The following is a 16,110-nucleotide window of genomic DNA, read 5'->3' as shown; positions in this document are numbered from 1 at the left end:
GAGGGCCACCAGCGCGCTCCGGGGGTCGGGCTTTGCACCCGCGATAACTTTGCCCGAGCATCAGTATCCCCCAGGCGAACGCTCCAGGAGCGCTGTGACAGGCTCTCCACGTCCGGTCCCGGTTCTGCGCTGCAGAAGTTACTGGAGGGTCGGCATTCTCTTGAGCCGCCGTCCGGGCCCCCAAACGGCGGTGAAGAACGCACAGGACCCTGCTGGGCTCAAGCGGCCCCGTCAACACGAGGAAGCGGGGCGGGGCCGAGGGTGCGGGTCACGCCCCCCTTTCCCCAATTCCCTCCACTGCCGGCTCCCATTGGTCACAAGGATGGCCAATGAGCACTCAGATCGAGGTCCTACCCAGAGTCTGACTCGAAAGCTCCTGCCAAAACTTTGGGAGTTTTTAGAGAGGAGTTTTTTTTCCCTCTTATTACTTTTTTTTTTTTTTAAACTAACGGATTATTATTGTTGTTGTTTTAAATTTAGCTCTTAGGGCTTAGCTGTTTGGGTTTTTCTTTCGGTGCCCGGCCCCTGTTTCCCAGGCTTCCCTGGAGTGTGCGGAGCCACGGCCCCCGCCCGCCTCGTCGCTTCAGCGCCCCTCGCTCGCCTGCAGCCCGCGGGGAGCGCGGGTCCCGCGCCGCCTTTATAGTGAGGCCTGGGACGACTGAGACCGGCCGGGATCCGGGCCTCGCCTCCTCCCTCGGTGGCGCTAGGGCTCCCCGGTCTCTCTTCAGTGCGGACAGAGAAACGAAAGCAGATCGTCCCCGGCTGGGCGGCCGCCTCCTCCTGCACTCCGCGCGCCCCTCCCGGCGCACCCACCCACCCATCCACTCTATCCGGCCAGGCCTCGGCGGTCGCTGGGCGCACCCCGCCAGGATGTTCGCCGCCGGGCTGGCTCCCTTCTACGCCTCCAACTTCAGCCTCTGGTCGGCTGCTTACTGCTCGTCGGCCGGCCCGGGAGGCTGCTCCTTCCCTCTGGATCCCGCTGCGGTCAAGAAACCCTCCTTCTGCATCGCAGACATTCTGCACGCCGGCGTGGGAGAACCCGGGGCGGCCCCGGAGGGCCTGGCGGGGGCCTCGGCCGCCGCCCTCACCGCGCACTTGGGCTCGGCTCACCCGCACGCCTCTTTTCAAGCAGCTGCCAGGTCCCCGCTTCGACCCACCCCTGTGGTGGCGCCCTCCGAAGTCCCGGCTGGCTTCCCGCAGCGGCTGTCTCCGCTCTCCGCCGTCTACCACCACCATCACCCGCAGCAACAAGAACAGCAGCAACAGCCTCCGCCTACACCCCGGGCCGGCGCCTTGCAGCCCCCGGCCTCCGGGGCGCGGGTGGTCCCGAACCCCCATCACAGCGGCTCGGCCCCGGCCCCTTCCAGCAAGGACCTCAAATTTGGAATTGATCGCATTTTGTCTGCAGAATTTGACCCAAAAGTCAAGGAAGGCAACACGCTGAGAGGTAAGTCTTGGGCGAGACACTGCAGGCCGCTAACCATGGCCCCGACTGCACTCTCGGTCCCTGGGCCAGCTTGGGGTGTCTTTGAGTGTTTTTACAATTAAGGACAAATTGGCAAGAGAAGGCAGAAGAAAATGAATTGTGAGAAGACTATGAAACACTAGGTTTAAAACTCACCTGCTCTGTGTAAAAATAAATAAATAAATAGATAGACAGATAGATAAATAAATAAATCCCTCCAGGAATGCTTTAAAACCACGTCACAGAATCAATATTCACAAAAATGGTTGGTGTAAATATTTGCTAAAATGTCTATCGCCTGCCTGCCTTTAATCACGTATCTAGAGAGAAAACTATATGATCTGACAGGGAAAGCCCTTTTGGGGAACACTTTCCCTGCCATTTATCTGATTTCTAGTGAAATTACACCGAAGGAATGTGGCGAAACAGACTCGACTCTGAACTCCCCAGAGGAGAGCGCAGAGTAGGGGCTGCTTCGGGCGGAGGGTTTACGTTTGTGGATTCTTGGAAGGCACCTGAAAGTGACTTTGTTTGGGCCGTTTTCTGTAAAGTCTTTCCTTGCTGTAACAGCATAGACGTGGACATACGGGACACACACGGAACATTTTGTGTGTCACCCCGTGGCCGCAGTCTGGAGAGAGGGGTTTCCGGGTGGAGACGCGGGTCTCGCTAGACTTCGCTTCAGGAAAACCAAATCGAGGGCGACGGGCAGGGGAGGAACCAGTACCTGGACAGAGCGTGGGTCTGCTCAAGGTGTAACCATCTCTTTTTTTCTCTGGTCCCCAGATCTCACGTCCCTGCTAACCGGCGGGCGTCCTGCGGGGCTGCATGTCCCGGGTCTGCAGCCCTCGGCCGGCCAGTTCTTCGCGTCCCTAGATCCCATTAACGAGGCTTCTGCCATCCTCAATCCCTTGAGCTCCAACCCGAGAAATTCAGTTCAGCATCAGTTTCAAGACACGTTTCCAGGTACAGAACGGGCAGGTCCGCCAACTGAAAACTCAAAATGCCTCACGTGGCGACCGCGGTGTAACAATCCCGGTGTTGGTGCGGGAGGCCACCGAGTCGGGAGAGAGAAACCGAAAAATTTCTCTGTGAGCTGGCTCACTCTTTGGCCAGATCCGGGAGGAAAGGGGTGGGGGGCCTGGGGAGCAAAGAAAGTGTGTGCGTGGGCGGGTGGGACGGCGTGGAGGGCTTTCTCTAGTCTCTTCGCAGGAGAGGGTGGTTTGAAAATGAAGCAGCAAGAGGTGTTGCTTATCACTGTACGCACATTTTGAAATGACCTCAAACCCTTTTGCCCCATGAGGTTGCATCTGCGCGCGTGGGCACGTACGAGTACACACACACACACACACACACACACACGAGAATCGAGGAGGCTGTCACCTGTAGATCCTTCAGGCCCCAAGGGACATTTTTGCTTACTCTTCCTGCCTTTTGACGAAGCATTAGGTTTACGTTTTTTTTCCTTTGGAATTAACAGACCAACCGCTGAGCTTCTCCACGCACTGTATGCTCGCTTTAGGCCTTCCGATTGTCTTCTTAAAAGCTGTGAAATTCCCCTTGGAGGAGGGCTTTCTGAACGCGGGTAGGGCCGACCGTTAACCCAAACCAGTTGTAGGCAGCACGATGAGCCCTAGGTCCGCAGGCCGCGGACTGGGCACTAGCTCAGCCCTCGTGTCTCTCTCTTACTCCGGTCCCGCCGGGCAGGTCCCTATGCTGTGCTCACGAAGGACACCATGCCACAGACGTACAAAAGAAAGCGCTCATGGTCACGGGCGGTCTTCTCCAACCTGCAGAGGAAAGGCCTGGAAAAAAGGTTTGAGATTCAGAAGTATGTGACCAAGCCGGACCGAAAGCAGCTGGCTGCAATGCTGGGCCTCACCGATGCACAGGTAAGCCAGCTCCCGCTTAAACGGACAGTCTCCCGTGGCGCGCAGCCCCCTGCATCCCAGCCCCAAGGTCCCCTCCACCCCGACCCACTCTCCTTTTGTGGTGGAAACACAAGGTCTTGAATTTCAGGAAACTTTGTGGACTTCAGTAACTTGAGGCAGGAGAGAGGAGGAGGGTGGAGGAGACGGACGGAAGACATAGCCCATCCCCAAAGATATGTGTCAACAAGCACTGCCTGTTTATTTTGGCCAACAGGCAGAAAGAATCCCCGAGATAGCAAATAGGCCGCAGGAGATAATAATTATGTACTCGACTCTAGTGCAGTTCGCTGTAGGAGGCAGTTTATTTCGGAAGAGATAAAAATCCAAAGTCAAGAGATTGTTGTTGTTTCTCTCTCTCTCTCTCTCTCTCTCTCTCTCTCTCTCTCTCTCTCTCTCTCATCCTCCCTCCCTCCTCCTCCTTCTGCTGTTGCTGGATTGTGAAATCCCCAGTTGTGAGGAAGTGAAAACATCATTTCAAACGGAATTACTTAGCCCCAGTAGGGCAAGGAGTCCGCTTGGAGCGGCCACAGCCCTCTTTTCTAACGGCATAAACTCTGAAGAAAAATCTCTGGTGGGGAGAGTGAGGGAGAGAGAGAGAGAAAGAAAAAAAGATTTTCTTAGACTGCTTAAGAGCATTTCAACAAGTTCTGGGTTCTGCATACTTGAATATTTTTCAAGAAAATAGCAAATCTATTGTGTCTGAATTCAATATTTTTTTCTCTTCTCAAATTCAAGAGCTGGGCTTTTTTTTTTTTTGCTTTTTGAGTTTGAAACTGGAAGAGTCCGGTTCTGCCACACACCACCGCCATGGCCTTTGCTCCTTGGGGTGCTCTGAGCAGGGCAGAAGCCAAAGGCAGGCACTGTTTCATAGCTCTCTTAGGTGCCCCCCTTCTGTCTCTGTCTTTCCGTCCTCCATTACACAACTCCCCTCCCCAGCACACACAGTGGAAGAGCCCAGCCGTTTTCCACCAGCTGTGGATGTTATTTTTAAAAGGGAAGCTGGAACTTGTGTGAACGCATTGGGTCCCCCAGGGGATCATATATATTTATATAGATTCTCCTCCCCATCCCTACCCCTCCTCCACTTTGCACAGGTTTAATTCCAGCGTTTTCTGAGCCCACAGCAGGATTAGCTTATCCTGGGCAGGGGCTGGGTCCTTATCAGCTTCTGAGTACACACATGCCAAGGAAATGCTCTTCTTCTGAAGGCCCAGTGGTGCCCCCATCCCACTGCGATTAACTCTTTGAACCCCCTTTCCCCTGTGTGCCTCCCAAGGTTCCTCCTTAAAAACAATTGCTTTTGTAGAGACCTGCCTTGGATAGTGGTAGTAGAGGAGGGGCCAATTTAGCAGGAATTCTTCACACTGATTCACCAAACCCTTGAAATTGTGTGCCATTTTTCTGGGCCACGGTTCCATAATTTTAGTCCGATTCTCTGGAGCGTCCAGACTCAAGTGGGATAAAGGAAGAAGCATCAATTTAGAGTAGAGATCCTCCGTAGTTTGCAGGCGGGGTGCAAGAATCTGCTTTTCCAACAAGCACTCAGGCTCGAGGTCTGGAGGAGCACGTTTTGAGAAACATGCCACGTGGGATCGTAGGTGAGGATCCCTGGCGATCCATCGATCCATCGCATTGTTTCTCTGGGCAGCCTTTCGGCCCTGCTTCTCGCACAGGCCCGTGAGGTAGAGGCACTGGGGACGGTTAGCAGTGCTTTCCCGCCTTTCGGAGTGACTCCCAGGTGCACGGCGGTCGGATTGGAGCGAGCCTTTGTCTCATCTCGGTGTCCTTTCTTGTTTCCCCGTGCGGCGGGGGCGGCGCAGGTAAAGGTGTGGTTCCAGAACCGACGGATGAAGTGGCGTCATTCCAAAGAGGCCCAGGCCCAGAAGGACAAAGACCAGAAGGCGGGTGAGAAACCAGCAGGCGGAGCCCCAGCTGCGGACGGAGAGCAGGAGGATCGGAGCCTCAGCCGCTCCGAGGGCGAGGCGGAGAGCGACAGCAGCGACTCCGAATCTCTGGACATGGCCCCCAGCGACACAGAGCGGACTGAGGGGGCCGAGAGGTCTCTGCACCAAACCACGGTCATCAAGGCCTCGGCCGCTAGCACGCTCCTCCCTGCCAGCAGTGGTGGGAGTGGTGGCGGCAGTGGCGGTGGCGGCAGTTTCAGCTTCAGCAGCCTCAGTAGCAGCAGCGCCAGTGCGGGGAGCGCCAGCAGCCTTGGCAGTGGAAGCGGTGGTGCCCCAGAGTTGCTCTCTGCGCCCCAGCCCACCGTCAGCAGTGCTCCTAAAAGCCCTGAGCCCTCCCAACCACCGCTCGGAGGCCTATAGACTGCACCAAGGGCAGAGGGGACTCGGGGCCCTGCATGCCGACCCCCAGCCTTCCAGTGTGGCTGGATCTTGTGCCTATTTTATGGTGGAGGCCTGGACAGGGCCCTGGACGCAGCAGTGGAGACTCCTTCCCCACCTTTGCATCTCGCTGGCCGCCTGGTGCAATCCACACTGCACAGAGCCCAGGACAGTCTCAGTGCCCCGCCCAACAGTTCCCTGGATACAAGCAGCTCACACGGTGACGTGGGTGACACAACAGCTCCTCCCTGCTGTAGGGGTCGCAAAGACATGCTGCACAAAGGATGCCACAAACTTGTAAATAAAATGTTTACTACGGTTTGTAAAGGCCGCTTGGCTGGCTGGGGAGATTCGGCCGGTAAGCTCTCTGGTCTCCGTCCTGGACCTTAGCTCTGGGGCGCTGCAGGTCACAGCGGCTGGAGGTGGGGACTAGAGCTTTTGGGGGATGTGCTACAACCTCAGGACCACCTTGCAGCAGACATCAGTTTTGGGGGCTTAGCAGTTCTACCAGTTCTTAGATGTCACCCATAGCCCAAGCCAACCACCACTGAATGGGCACTCAGTGACCCTGAGTGTGGCCCGAGAGCTGAGCTGGCCACAGAATCTGTTGGGCCCACTGGGCAGATGGCTGCCCCACTGGGAGTCAGTAGGCGAAGAGTTTGCGATGAGTGTGTGCTGGCTTTCGAGGAGGCAGAGGATGCAGAGCTGGGGTGGAGAAGATGGTGGTGCCAGTCAGGGTCAGTCATGCTACAGCCTGGACTCACAAGGTGGCCACTCGGTGCTGGGCCTGGAGCCCTGAGGCACTTCCAGTGCAACGGGTCCCTTGCTTGAGTATGGTCTGTGGTGTCCTGGAGGAAAGGACAGGCAGACCACAGTGGTTAGGGCTGGAAGGTCGGGCCTGAGACGGAGAGAAAGATGCCAAAACAATTGCACAGCAGGGAGGTGACCTTCTGGTCAAGGTCACACCAAGGCCGAGCCCCATCTAGAACCCGGATCTCCTGGCTGACATCTGGCCAGTGATAGGTTTATTAAAATGCACCTCCTGCCTCAATCCACACACTCACAATCTCCCTTCAAAATCAGGCCATTGCAGGCACCTGGTTCAGCTGTTTTCCTGCCAAAGCTGCTTCGATTTGAGAGGCAGTTTCCCCATCACACTGCAGCTGGAATACATTTTGCCTCCACGTTGCTACCAGGATGGGCCACTGGAAGTTTTTAAAGAAAGTCTGAAGAGTCAAACCACTCTCCAAGACCTATCCTGCCCCACCTCTCCTTCCCTCGGAAGTATAAAATGGCTGGAGTTTGTAAAAAAATTCTTCTCAGAGATTTTTACAAATAGGCATTGCTGACAAACCTGATCACCTGGGTCTATTTGGCGCTAAACTGGGGGGAGGGCATAAGGCCTCTCTGACAGGCCAACCATCCATTCCAGGGGGCTGGTTCTCCTAAAGAACACAGCTGTGGAGAGTGGTGCTCCTGTGGAGATGCTGAGGTCAGTGAGCCTCGGATGAACCCCAGTCCCCTGGCCAGAGCGAGACGTCTCCCCACTCAGGAACAGCTTCTTTCCCACTTTGACCCATTTGCTTAAGCACATTCAAAACCTCTGTTCTAGATTTATAGGCCCAGGGACAGAGGAGAGCCCCCAGATTTAGCCTTCTCTGGGGGTGGTGGGCAAGTCCCAGAGCACAGCCCAGGGATGCAACGCTGACCATTTCCTGCCCCATCCACCTCCCACCCACCCCCCTCCCCAAATGGAGCTGAATACCTAGAGGAATGTGCACAGTAGTGAGGGAAGAGGGAAGACCAAGATGGTCTGAGGCAGGAATGAGAAGAGAAAGGTAGAGCCCCAGGAGAGACCTCAAGGTAAAAGGCAATGTGAGCCAGCTGTTACCCCTAAATGTGCCTCAGGATGGGTGGGCAGCTTTCTCACTGGCCCTGGGTCCCAGCCCCAGGCTGGGGTGGTTCCTTCCCGCCTTCCACAGTCTCTGCTACTCCAACTGCAAGTTCTCTCTGTACCCCAATTTTGCCTTTATGACTCAGATCTGTTTCCTCCCCCCCCCCAAATATTGAAATTCTGAAACCAGAACGTGCCAATAACATCGAATTATGAGGCACTTGAACCCGGTTCCGGCGTTCAGGAGAATAACGTGACAGCCTAGTTGAGGAGCGGGACTGGGAAGGGGACGTGGGGAGAGGTTGGTGCTTTAAGCTTTACCGCAGCTACCCTGCCGCTCTTCCCGAGGCCCCGAGGTGCCCGCAACCTGCCCGTCCCCCTAAACCCCACTACACGTCCTCCTGGGCCCGGGTTTTCAGAAGTGAAAAAAATAATCGCCCAGAGACTGTAATGATGTGATGTCAGGTAAAATTAGGCCTCATCTCGGCCAGGTTCAGCCAGGCAAGAGAGCCCGGTGGAGCCGGGAGGATGGGACGGAAGTGAGCTGGGCGGCGGGCATCTGGGGGTGGGGGCTGGGATGCTCCTGGGGGGTTTGAAGGACGCGCTCCTTTCTCCGCCACCCCCCACCTTTCGTTCCTGAACACTTTCCCAGTGAAACTCTAGCGGGGCTTTACGCGGGGCAGTGGAGTTCTTCCACATTCTCATCAGGACCCGGTATCGCAAATCCCGGAGAAGTTTGAAGTTCATTTTGAAGAAGAGCAGTCACAGGACAAAGGGCCTCTCCAGGCGGGAGGGGTGGCGGGGAGGAAAGCGGCATTTCGGGCCAGGTCACCTCATTCCTGGACGGCTGGAATCTTCCTGATGGCGTTGGATGCTGGGGAAGTTAGAAATTCTTGAACTAAGACCGAGATCTCTCCGACACGGAAGAGAAGGACAGGCGCCGTAGGTCCGCGGACGCCAGGCCCGCAGGGCTGGGGCTTGGCGGGCGCGGGTGCGGGTGCGCGCGGGCCTGGGAGCCGGCTCCTTCCCCGCGCCCCTAGGACTCGCCCTTTCCTAAAAGCAGTAATAGCTCTTTGCTCGAAGCAAGGCTCTTCCTCGCCAGCGGCAACAGTCCCCGCGGCGCCGCCGAGCCCTTTCAGCAAGGTTACCAGGGCGCATTTGGAAGGATGGCCACCCGTGCGCATCTCTCTGGGGAAAGAGAAGTGGGGAGTCTAATACCCGCCCCATCGGGTACACAGGCGCGGGCCGTGTGCGCACACACATCACATTACACACATACATCACACACACACACACACACACACACACACACACACACACACACAGAGGCACGCAGGACGCAGACTCAGACAGACACATGAGAGACAGTCTATTGGCGATTTCAGCTCCTTGTGGATAACACCATGCAAATCAAGTTCCCTGTTCTCCTTCACTTGGCAAAACAAAGCGAGAAGCCCTCTACCTCCTTATTCAGCCAGTGTGCGTGGGTGGGCCGCTTGTCTCTAAAGGTTTCCTTGCTGCAAGCTTCGCCCACCAAACCACTGAAGCTGGCGCTGCATTCTCCTCCATGTGTCTGTGTCAGACAAGGGCGCACAGGGACCTCGATCCCTGGAGTTGTTGGGAGAAAGTTGCGGTTTCTGGCCAGTCCCCACAGAGGCGAAAGCCGTTGGTTCCTGCGCCACTTCAAGGCGAGGTGTTGCCTCCAAGGGAGGCGGTGGCCCGCTTACCAACCAAGTAGATGGTCTCCCGCAAGTCTTTGTGTGTATGATGGGTGAGGGGGAGCAATTTCTCCGACCCCAGTTGTCACAGATCCCTCTGACTGCCTAGGACCCCCGCGGAGGGGACCAGTGGCTCTGGGATCTTTCCTGTGGCTGCTCCCGGTAGCCAGCGTCTGATGTGGGGGTGTTCTGCGTACTTTGCGGCCAGAACAAAGCAGGTGAATTATGACTGACTGACCTGCCAGTCCCTTTGGTTCCAGGTACAGGAAGTCGTCCTTGCTGGAAGGTGACTCCAGGTCCCCATCCCCCAGGCACAGCGGCTACTTCAGCCTCCGGAAGTTTTGGGGGTGCCCAGGGACGCTTAGGAACCAGGACCTGCAGCAGGGGGCTTTCTGGGGGCATTTTAAACTTGAACTTCAATCTGTCTCTGGATGTGACCCCACCTCCTCTCAAGCCCTTGAGACCTCAAACAGACTTTCCGTTTGCAGGATGCGCCTGGGGCGGCCTTGGATATAGGGACGAGAAACCAGAGGCTGAGGTCAAGTCACTTCTGGTTTGTGCCCCCCTGTCTCCCCTCCTTTGAGGAACATTGTCCTCCTTTGAGAATGAAGAGCTGACAGAGGTTCTGTGAGCTCCTCCACACCACGTGGTGAGAGCAATTTAAAGATGGCTGAGAGGACGCAAATACACCGAGCCATCTTATTCTTTCTTCTTTGGCCTCTGGGGGAGGGCGTTGCAGGCTTCATGGTCTTTGTGAGGGAGACCTTTAACTGCCTGAGTTGGGGCTGGGGAAGATACACCCTGATTTGACTGCTCACGCCCACCTCTGGCTCACAGCCTCACTCTCAAGGCTGTGATAGGGTTGGCTGAGGTCCCAGAGATGTATGAACAGCCCTCTCTGTGCCTTCTCCTTACCAGGACGATATTGTATTAACACCTGCAGGGTGCCCGCCCCCAGCAGCAACTCTGGCCATCCTGACTGCTTATGCAGGGCGGGGTACACTTTCTAAGAAATTCTCCCACCCCCACCCTGGCTCTAACAGAGCAAGGCTCTGCCATGACTGGCCCAGGGTCTCTGGGCCCCACCCACAGGCAAGCTCAGAATCGATGGCCCTTGGGTCCCTTAGTTGCCCTGCCCTCTGTCACTTTTGGAACAATGGTTAGAGGTCCAGGCAGATGCAATTACTTCCGATTCCTTCATTTTAGGGTTGAGGCAACTGAGGCTACGAGCCTTGGCACTTGCCCAACGTCCCCTGGGGCGTGAGTGCCAGGACTCCGATCAGCCATGGGTTAGTGCCTTCTGACGTGCAAAAGAAGGAGAGGGCGTCGTCCCTTCCTGCTTGACCACCTGAATTCCAATTTGGAGTATCCAAGCTCAATGGCTTTTGAAAAAGAGTATAAGAGTCTCCAGTTGGCCCACTTCCTTTTCCCCTCGGTGGTCCCTGAGGAATGTCCCTCCTGGAGTCACAGACCTGGGTGTCCCCATGGTTGTCCCCCCACTTCAGGCTGTGTATCTTCTGTAGAGGTTTAGCTTTGCTAATAGTGTCTAGAGTCCGGGCCACACATTGCTCCTAGGAGGTGGCGTCATCCTCGGTGCTTTTCCGCTTCCATAGGGAGTCGCTGACTCTTGGGATTCTGAGCAGGACACGGAATTTGAGGCCTGATCATGCCTATGGGCTCCTTCTGTCCCCCTGCCCTTGGACCCAGCCCCAGCCCCGGCACACTGAGCCTCCCTCTTTTTCACAGCCTATGGGGAAGGAGGCCAGGATGGTGGCCGCAGCTATACCATCTGAGGAATGCCCACAGCTGGCGGCTTAAGTGGCCCCAATTACTGTCTCTGGGGGTTAGATACGGGAAGAAGCCAGTGGGCAGAACAGTGAGTTGAGCACTTCAGAAGGAAAATACCTGATCCCAGGCCAGCATGGGGGAAGCCGGCAAGATTCACCAATTACTAACCAGGAGCCTTGGGAAATCTATCTAACCACCTGACTTCAGTTTCCTCACCTGAATAATAGGAAATAAACAAGGTTACTTAACTTATACATTACTGTGGAGCTTAATTGTGTTAGCAAAGGTGAAATGAGAATGGCGCGTGACTGTAGGCGTAGACATAATTATATTCCTTCATCCATTCGTTAATTCACTGCACTATTTATTGAGGTCTTTGTTAGTATGCACACAGTTGGGGGAAAAAAGAAAAAGAAGGAAAGCAATCCTTACTCTCCAAGAGATCACATCCTTAGATGTAGGCTTGTGAATGTGATGTAGTCAGTATCCGTAGGAAACCCTTTAAGGACTAGCCCGGGAGTGTTTGGTTGGGCTGCCAGGTGACAATAGCGGTTGCCACACTGACCCGTTGACTCCATGAGATGCCCATTGGCACTTGTTCCTCGTGGTGCTCCTGGCACCTCACCCAACATCCTGTGCACACAGCAGGTTCTCAATACAGTGCTTGCAGGTGTGGTTGGGAGTTTTCCTTGGGAGTCGGAAGTCCTGCAAAGAAGGTAGAGTTTTCTGACACTTTGAGTTTGAGGGATGTTTCGGCAAGTGCCTGGGGTCCAAAGGGATGGGGGCTGGGGGATATGTGCCTGCTGTTGAGAACATGCCAGGGCAAATGGCATTTCAGGAGTTTTAATAAGTTCTTAACTAATTGCGCAGAGGGAGGCTCTTCAAAACGGAAACAGGACACCAACTGTCCCTTTTCTGGGGAAATGCACTCTCTGCTTCTTGAGGATAGGTCTGGGCTCTGCTGCAAGGTTGGAGAAATTCTAGCACCTAGCAGGGCGCTTAGCCCAGGGAAGGTGGCTCGACAAGGGTTTATTAAATACACGAACTGCAATCTTTGTGGCCCTTGTGGTGATTTATAGTTGTAGCGAATCCTCAGGAACATTATGATCGCGTGGTTGGCATTGTAAACACGGGAGGAAGCTGAGCATCGAGGCACGGAGCTACAGAGCCGTGACGCCGGGAGGAGTGGATTTGGAAACGCCAAGTCATCGGGCTGAGGATACACAAGGGTCCCCGATTCTAAGGCCATCAGAGAGCAGCCAGAGAGCCAGCTCACAAGTGGTGCTCAATGCAGACGGAGAAACGCTCAGTCGCACTCTTTCCTTTGAGGTGTCCTGTGTAGCCGGGCATCATCCGCCTCGTCGTGTAGGTTCAATGACTCGTCCACAGTCATCCGGTCAACGGTCGCGTAAGAACCGGGAATGAATCAGAAGTTTTCTGGGCATCCTCGCGTCCCGGTCTTGGCCCAGCCGCGTGGGGCGCTGGGACCTGCGCTCGCATCTCTCCGCACAGTGAAGGGCAGTGAGGAGCAGAGCGGGAGAGGATTGGCGGCGAGTTGGCCTCTCCAAGTCTGCGCCTCTCCTGCTGCGCAAAAGCGTCGGCGTATTTGAAGGAGTTCTGGAGCTGCCCTCACCCCCAACTCGCCTGGAGCGATTTCCAGGTCAACAAATTTCCACTCGCTTTGATTTGTCAGGGCTGTTTATTTTTCTTGCTGGGACTTGGAGTGAAGAGTGCGCCACCGCGCAGTTCCTCGCACGTGGTGGAAGCTCAAGAAAGGAGCGAATGAATAGATGAGATGAACAAACGGAATGAACTGATGCATGAATAGGATTCCTTATCTTGAGATTCGCACAGGTATTGGTCGATGTATCCAGCCGTTTTCTGGATCCCTCTACGGAGAGAATCGAAGGCAGCAGAGGGAGCCTGAAACCCCACACTATTGCGGGTCGCCTGGCTCCGCCACACGTTTGGATCTAGTGGAGAGTCCGGGGTCCTCTGTCGTCTCGAATCCCCAGCCTGCCAGCGGAGCATCCAGTCCACCCTCAGGCCTCGACCTTGCCGGGGTTGGTGCCACACCTCAGCCCAGTGCAGGGAAGACAGCGCTGGGACATCGTCCCTATAAGGCTAGCTAGGGTCCTCCGCAGTGATCTAAGCCAGATCTCCTTGTCCCCTCAGGGTCCCAGGCGCCTGTGCTGACTTCCTTCCTGGGTGGAGAGCGCAGTTTTGCGGTTGAACTATAAGGGTAAACAGCTAGAAAGGAAAGCAATCCAGCTAATGACTCTCTCAGTGACACACAATTTTACAATTAAACGTCGACTGTAATTGAAATGTTCCCATTTCCTTCGATCTTCACTCTCCCTAGCCCTCCTCCTCGCTTTGGGCATCCCCGCCTCTTCCCATTTTTCGTTTTCTCACTCAGGATTTCGAGAGGAGGTGGGCCACGCTGGCTCAGTTCTGGGACGACCACCGCGGAAGACGTGGGGCACAGGGTGACTTAAGAGGAGCCAAGCTGCTCCAGAGTTGGTGGACCCCAGCCTCGTCTATGAACCGAAGTGTAACGAAAGGCAGTGATTTATTACTAAAAACCGAACATCCCTCATAATTAAAAACAAAAAAGGACCCGCAAAGGCGCCGTCCTCCCCAGGGACGTTCAGGAGCCAAGGGCGATGTACCTGCGACACTTGGGCCACCCTAGCCCCAGTGTCATCCATCAACACTCGCCCTGTGACGTACTGGGCGGGTTCTGGGTTGGGGACTGTCAACGGATGGGCTGCAGCCACCTGAAGGCAGCTCGAGGTGCGCTCTCCGAACCAAACCGCTTGAGCAATGGAACCTTTCTTTCCGGTCTCTTTCCGTTTTGGTTTTCCAGTCGCAGAGGAAGGGGCATCAGGAGACGCATCCTGCCATCTGAGTTCTCTCTGGCTCTCCCATTGTGCGGTCCTGTTTTCTTCCCGTCAGTTTGCCCAGCACCCTAGAGGCCGTCACTGTCCCCTCCACAGGTTCAGGGAGCATATCTGATACAGGAGAGCACAGTCACAAATATAGGCAGAGGTCCCGGCTAGACTGGCAAACAAGGCGCTTACACATGGGAGTTGTTATTAACCTATAACCACCACTACCGTCATTACACCGCTCGTTTCTTCTGCCTAGGGGCGCGTCTTGATCGGGTTTGAAATCTCCCAAGTTGGCGGCGTGTAAGTGCAAACGAAGGAAAGAAACACAATCCTTTCCTACTTTTTAAGCAAGAACTGAAAGTCTTTTATCTCATTTAACCTTCACAGCCACACTGGGCAGGAAGATATTATTCTTCCGCTCTTGCAGATACCCACTCTGAGAAGCAGAAGTTGGGTAATTTCATCCAGGTACTCGCCTGGCAAGGGGCGTGGCCAAGCCTCTGACTCAGAAACCCGCCAGTTTTCTTGCTCCAATTCCTGAACTGGTGGACTCCTATGATTCTCTCCTCAAACACAAATTTCAGAATTCAAAGAAAAGGTTTGCTGTTCTTTTTGAGAATTATTCGGATCATTATTTCAGATATCCACCTTCCGTTGTGAGTGTAACCACAACCAGAGCGAAATCTATTAATAGTCTTGTTGCACCTCCAGGGAAAATGCATTCGTGGTACGCTCTGCACCGTCTACGAAGTTGACAACTGCAAGAGGGGAGGGCCTACTGCACAAACATCTTTAAGCGAACGGTCGCTACGTGCACTTACGGTCTCCTTCCACGTCAAGATGGAAAGGTCTGAGTGGTCTAGAAGCCACAGACGCTTGCCCCTCGGTGCCCCTTTCTCTTTCCATTCTCACCTGGCCTCCTGCAGGCCTGACCTTTCTCCCCACTACACGCCCTCCCTGCACATCAGCCTCCCACGCAGAGGCGGGGAGCATCCGTCAGGCTGTGACCCGAGTCTTAACGCGACTCTGGCGCGATGCGCCCGGCCAGGGGCTGCTGCGGGGACCAGTGACGCTTTGCCGCCAGGCTGCATTACCAGCCCAAGTGGGGAGCCAGGCGCGGGGAGGCGGCGGCAGCGAGCAGACCCTGGCCTCCGAGCGCAGCGCCGGGCGGGCTGGCGGGCGGGAAATTTATGGTCTGTGTACACTTTCTGGCTCCAGAGCCCCGCGCCAGAACTATGGGGCCCCCCGCGCGCCCGAGGCCGCGAGCTGGGGCCGCAGTCGCCACGGCCATGTATGGTGCCCACGAGTCTCTGCTTTCTGCAGGGCTCAGGCCAGAAACTCCCCCGGAGGGCGCGGCTGAAAACGAAAGTCCAGGCGGGAGGAGGACGAGCCTAGCAAACCCGCAAGTCTCTACTGGAGGTTTGGAATCGCGCGCCACGGGTACGTGTGGGATTCCAAGCCCAGCACAGGGCTGTGTGGCCCGAAGTGCGGACCGGTCACGGGCCCGCGTGTCCCTACCGCGCCGCTTTCTCCTGGAGTCGCATCCAGGCCTAGACGTCATTCCGTTTGTCTCTTAGGCCCGTGGCAGATAAATGAGCCCGTCATACCGTGAGGTAAATGAGAGAATTTCTTGGGCCTTGGGTGCCAGAGGAGGCAAGAAGATGGTCCTGGCGTCGGGGCAGCGGCAGGTGACCCAATGCAGGACAAGACTAGAGGTCAGAGTGCTCGAGCCGAGTTGCCGCCCGGTTAGCAGAGGCGCGTCCACACTGTCTTCCCAGGTCCTGCCTCACTGGCTCACAGGAGCTGTGCGTTAAACCAGGTTGGCCAGAGCAAGGCAGGTCCCTTTACTCTTGTCACCAGGGCTGGTGTCCTGCGGTGTGATCCCGGAGTGCAGCTGGAAGGACAGTTTAGCCTAAGGCAGTGTAACCAACTAATACCAGGCACTACTTTTGAATGCACACGTAGTACATTGTCGAATGCCTATATGCCAGGCACCATTCTCAAAACTTTATATATTGATTAACTCTTTTGCTTTTTACCAAATTCCAGTTAGATGATTACTTACATTGTCCCCATTT

The 16,110-nt window shown here is 55.4% G+C and overlaps 1 protein-coding gene across 1 annotated transcript; it reads left to right on the top strand.

The window, feature by feature from the left end:
• Positions 1-381: 381 nt before the first annotated feature.
• Positions 382-6,059, top strand: HLX (H2.0 like homeobox). Its single transcript, XM_019741158.2, has 4 exons — positions 382-1,447; positions 2,252-2,431; positions 3,173-3,357; positions 5,217-6,059. The coding sequence occupies exons 1-4, from the start codon at positions 871-873 to the stop codon at positions 5,718-5,720; spliced, it is 1,446 nt and encodes a 481-aa protein (XP_019596717.2). The 5' UTR covers positions 382-870; the 3' UTR covers positions 5,721-6,059.
• The last annotated feature ends 10,051 nt before the right edge of the window (positions 6,060-16,110 follow it).

The sequence above is a fragment of the Rhinolophus sinicus genome, linkage group LG12, assembly GCF_036562045.2.
Source record: "Rhinolophus sinicus isolate RSC01 linkage group LG12, ASM3656204v1, whole genome shotgun sequence".
Lineage (NCBI taxonomy): Eukaryota > Metazoa > Chordata > Mammalia > Chiroptera > Rhinolophidae > Rhinolophus > Rhinolophus sinicus.
This window is presented reverse-complemented; position numbering and strand designations above follow the sequence as displayed.

Excerpts from the sequence above, each read along its gene's own strand:
- HLX (XM_019741158.2), top strand. The coding sequence starts at position 871 with ATGTTCGCCGCCGGGCTGGCTCCCTTCTACGCCTCCAACTTCAGCCTC. Across the intron at positions 1,448-2,251 it reads GGAAGGCAACACGCTGAGAG|ATCTCACGTCCCTGCTAACC; the intron begins GTAAGTCTTGGG and ends TCTGGTCCCCAG. Across the intron at positions 3,358-5,216 it reads TGGGCCTCACCGATGCACAG|GTAAAGGTGTGGTTCCAGAA; the intron begins GTAAGCCAGCTC and ends GGGGCGGCGCAG.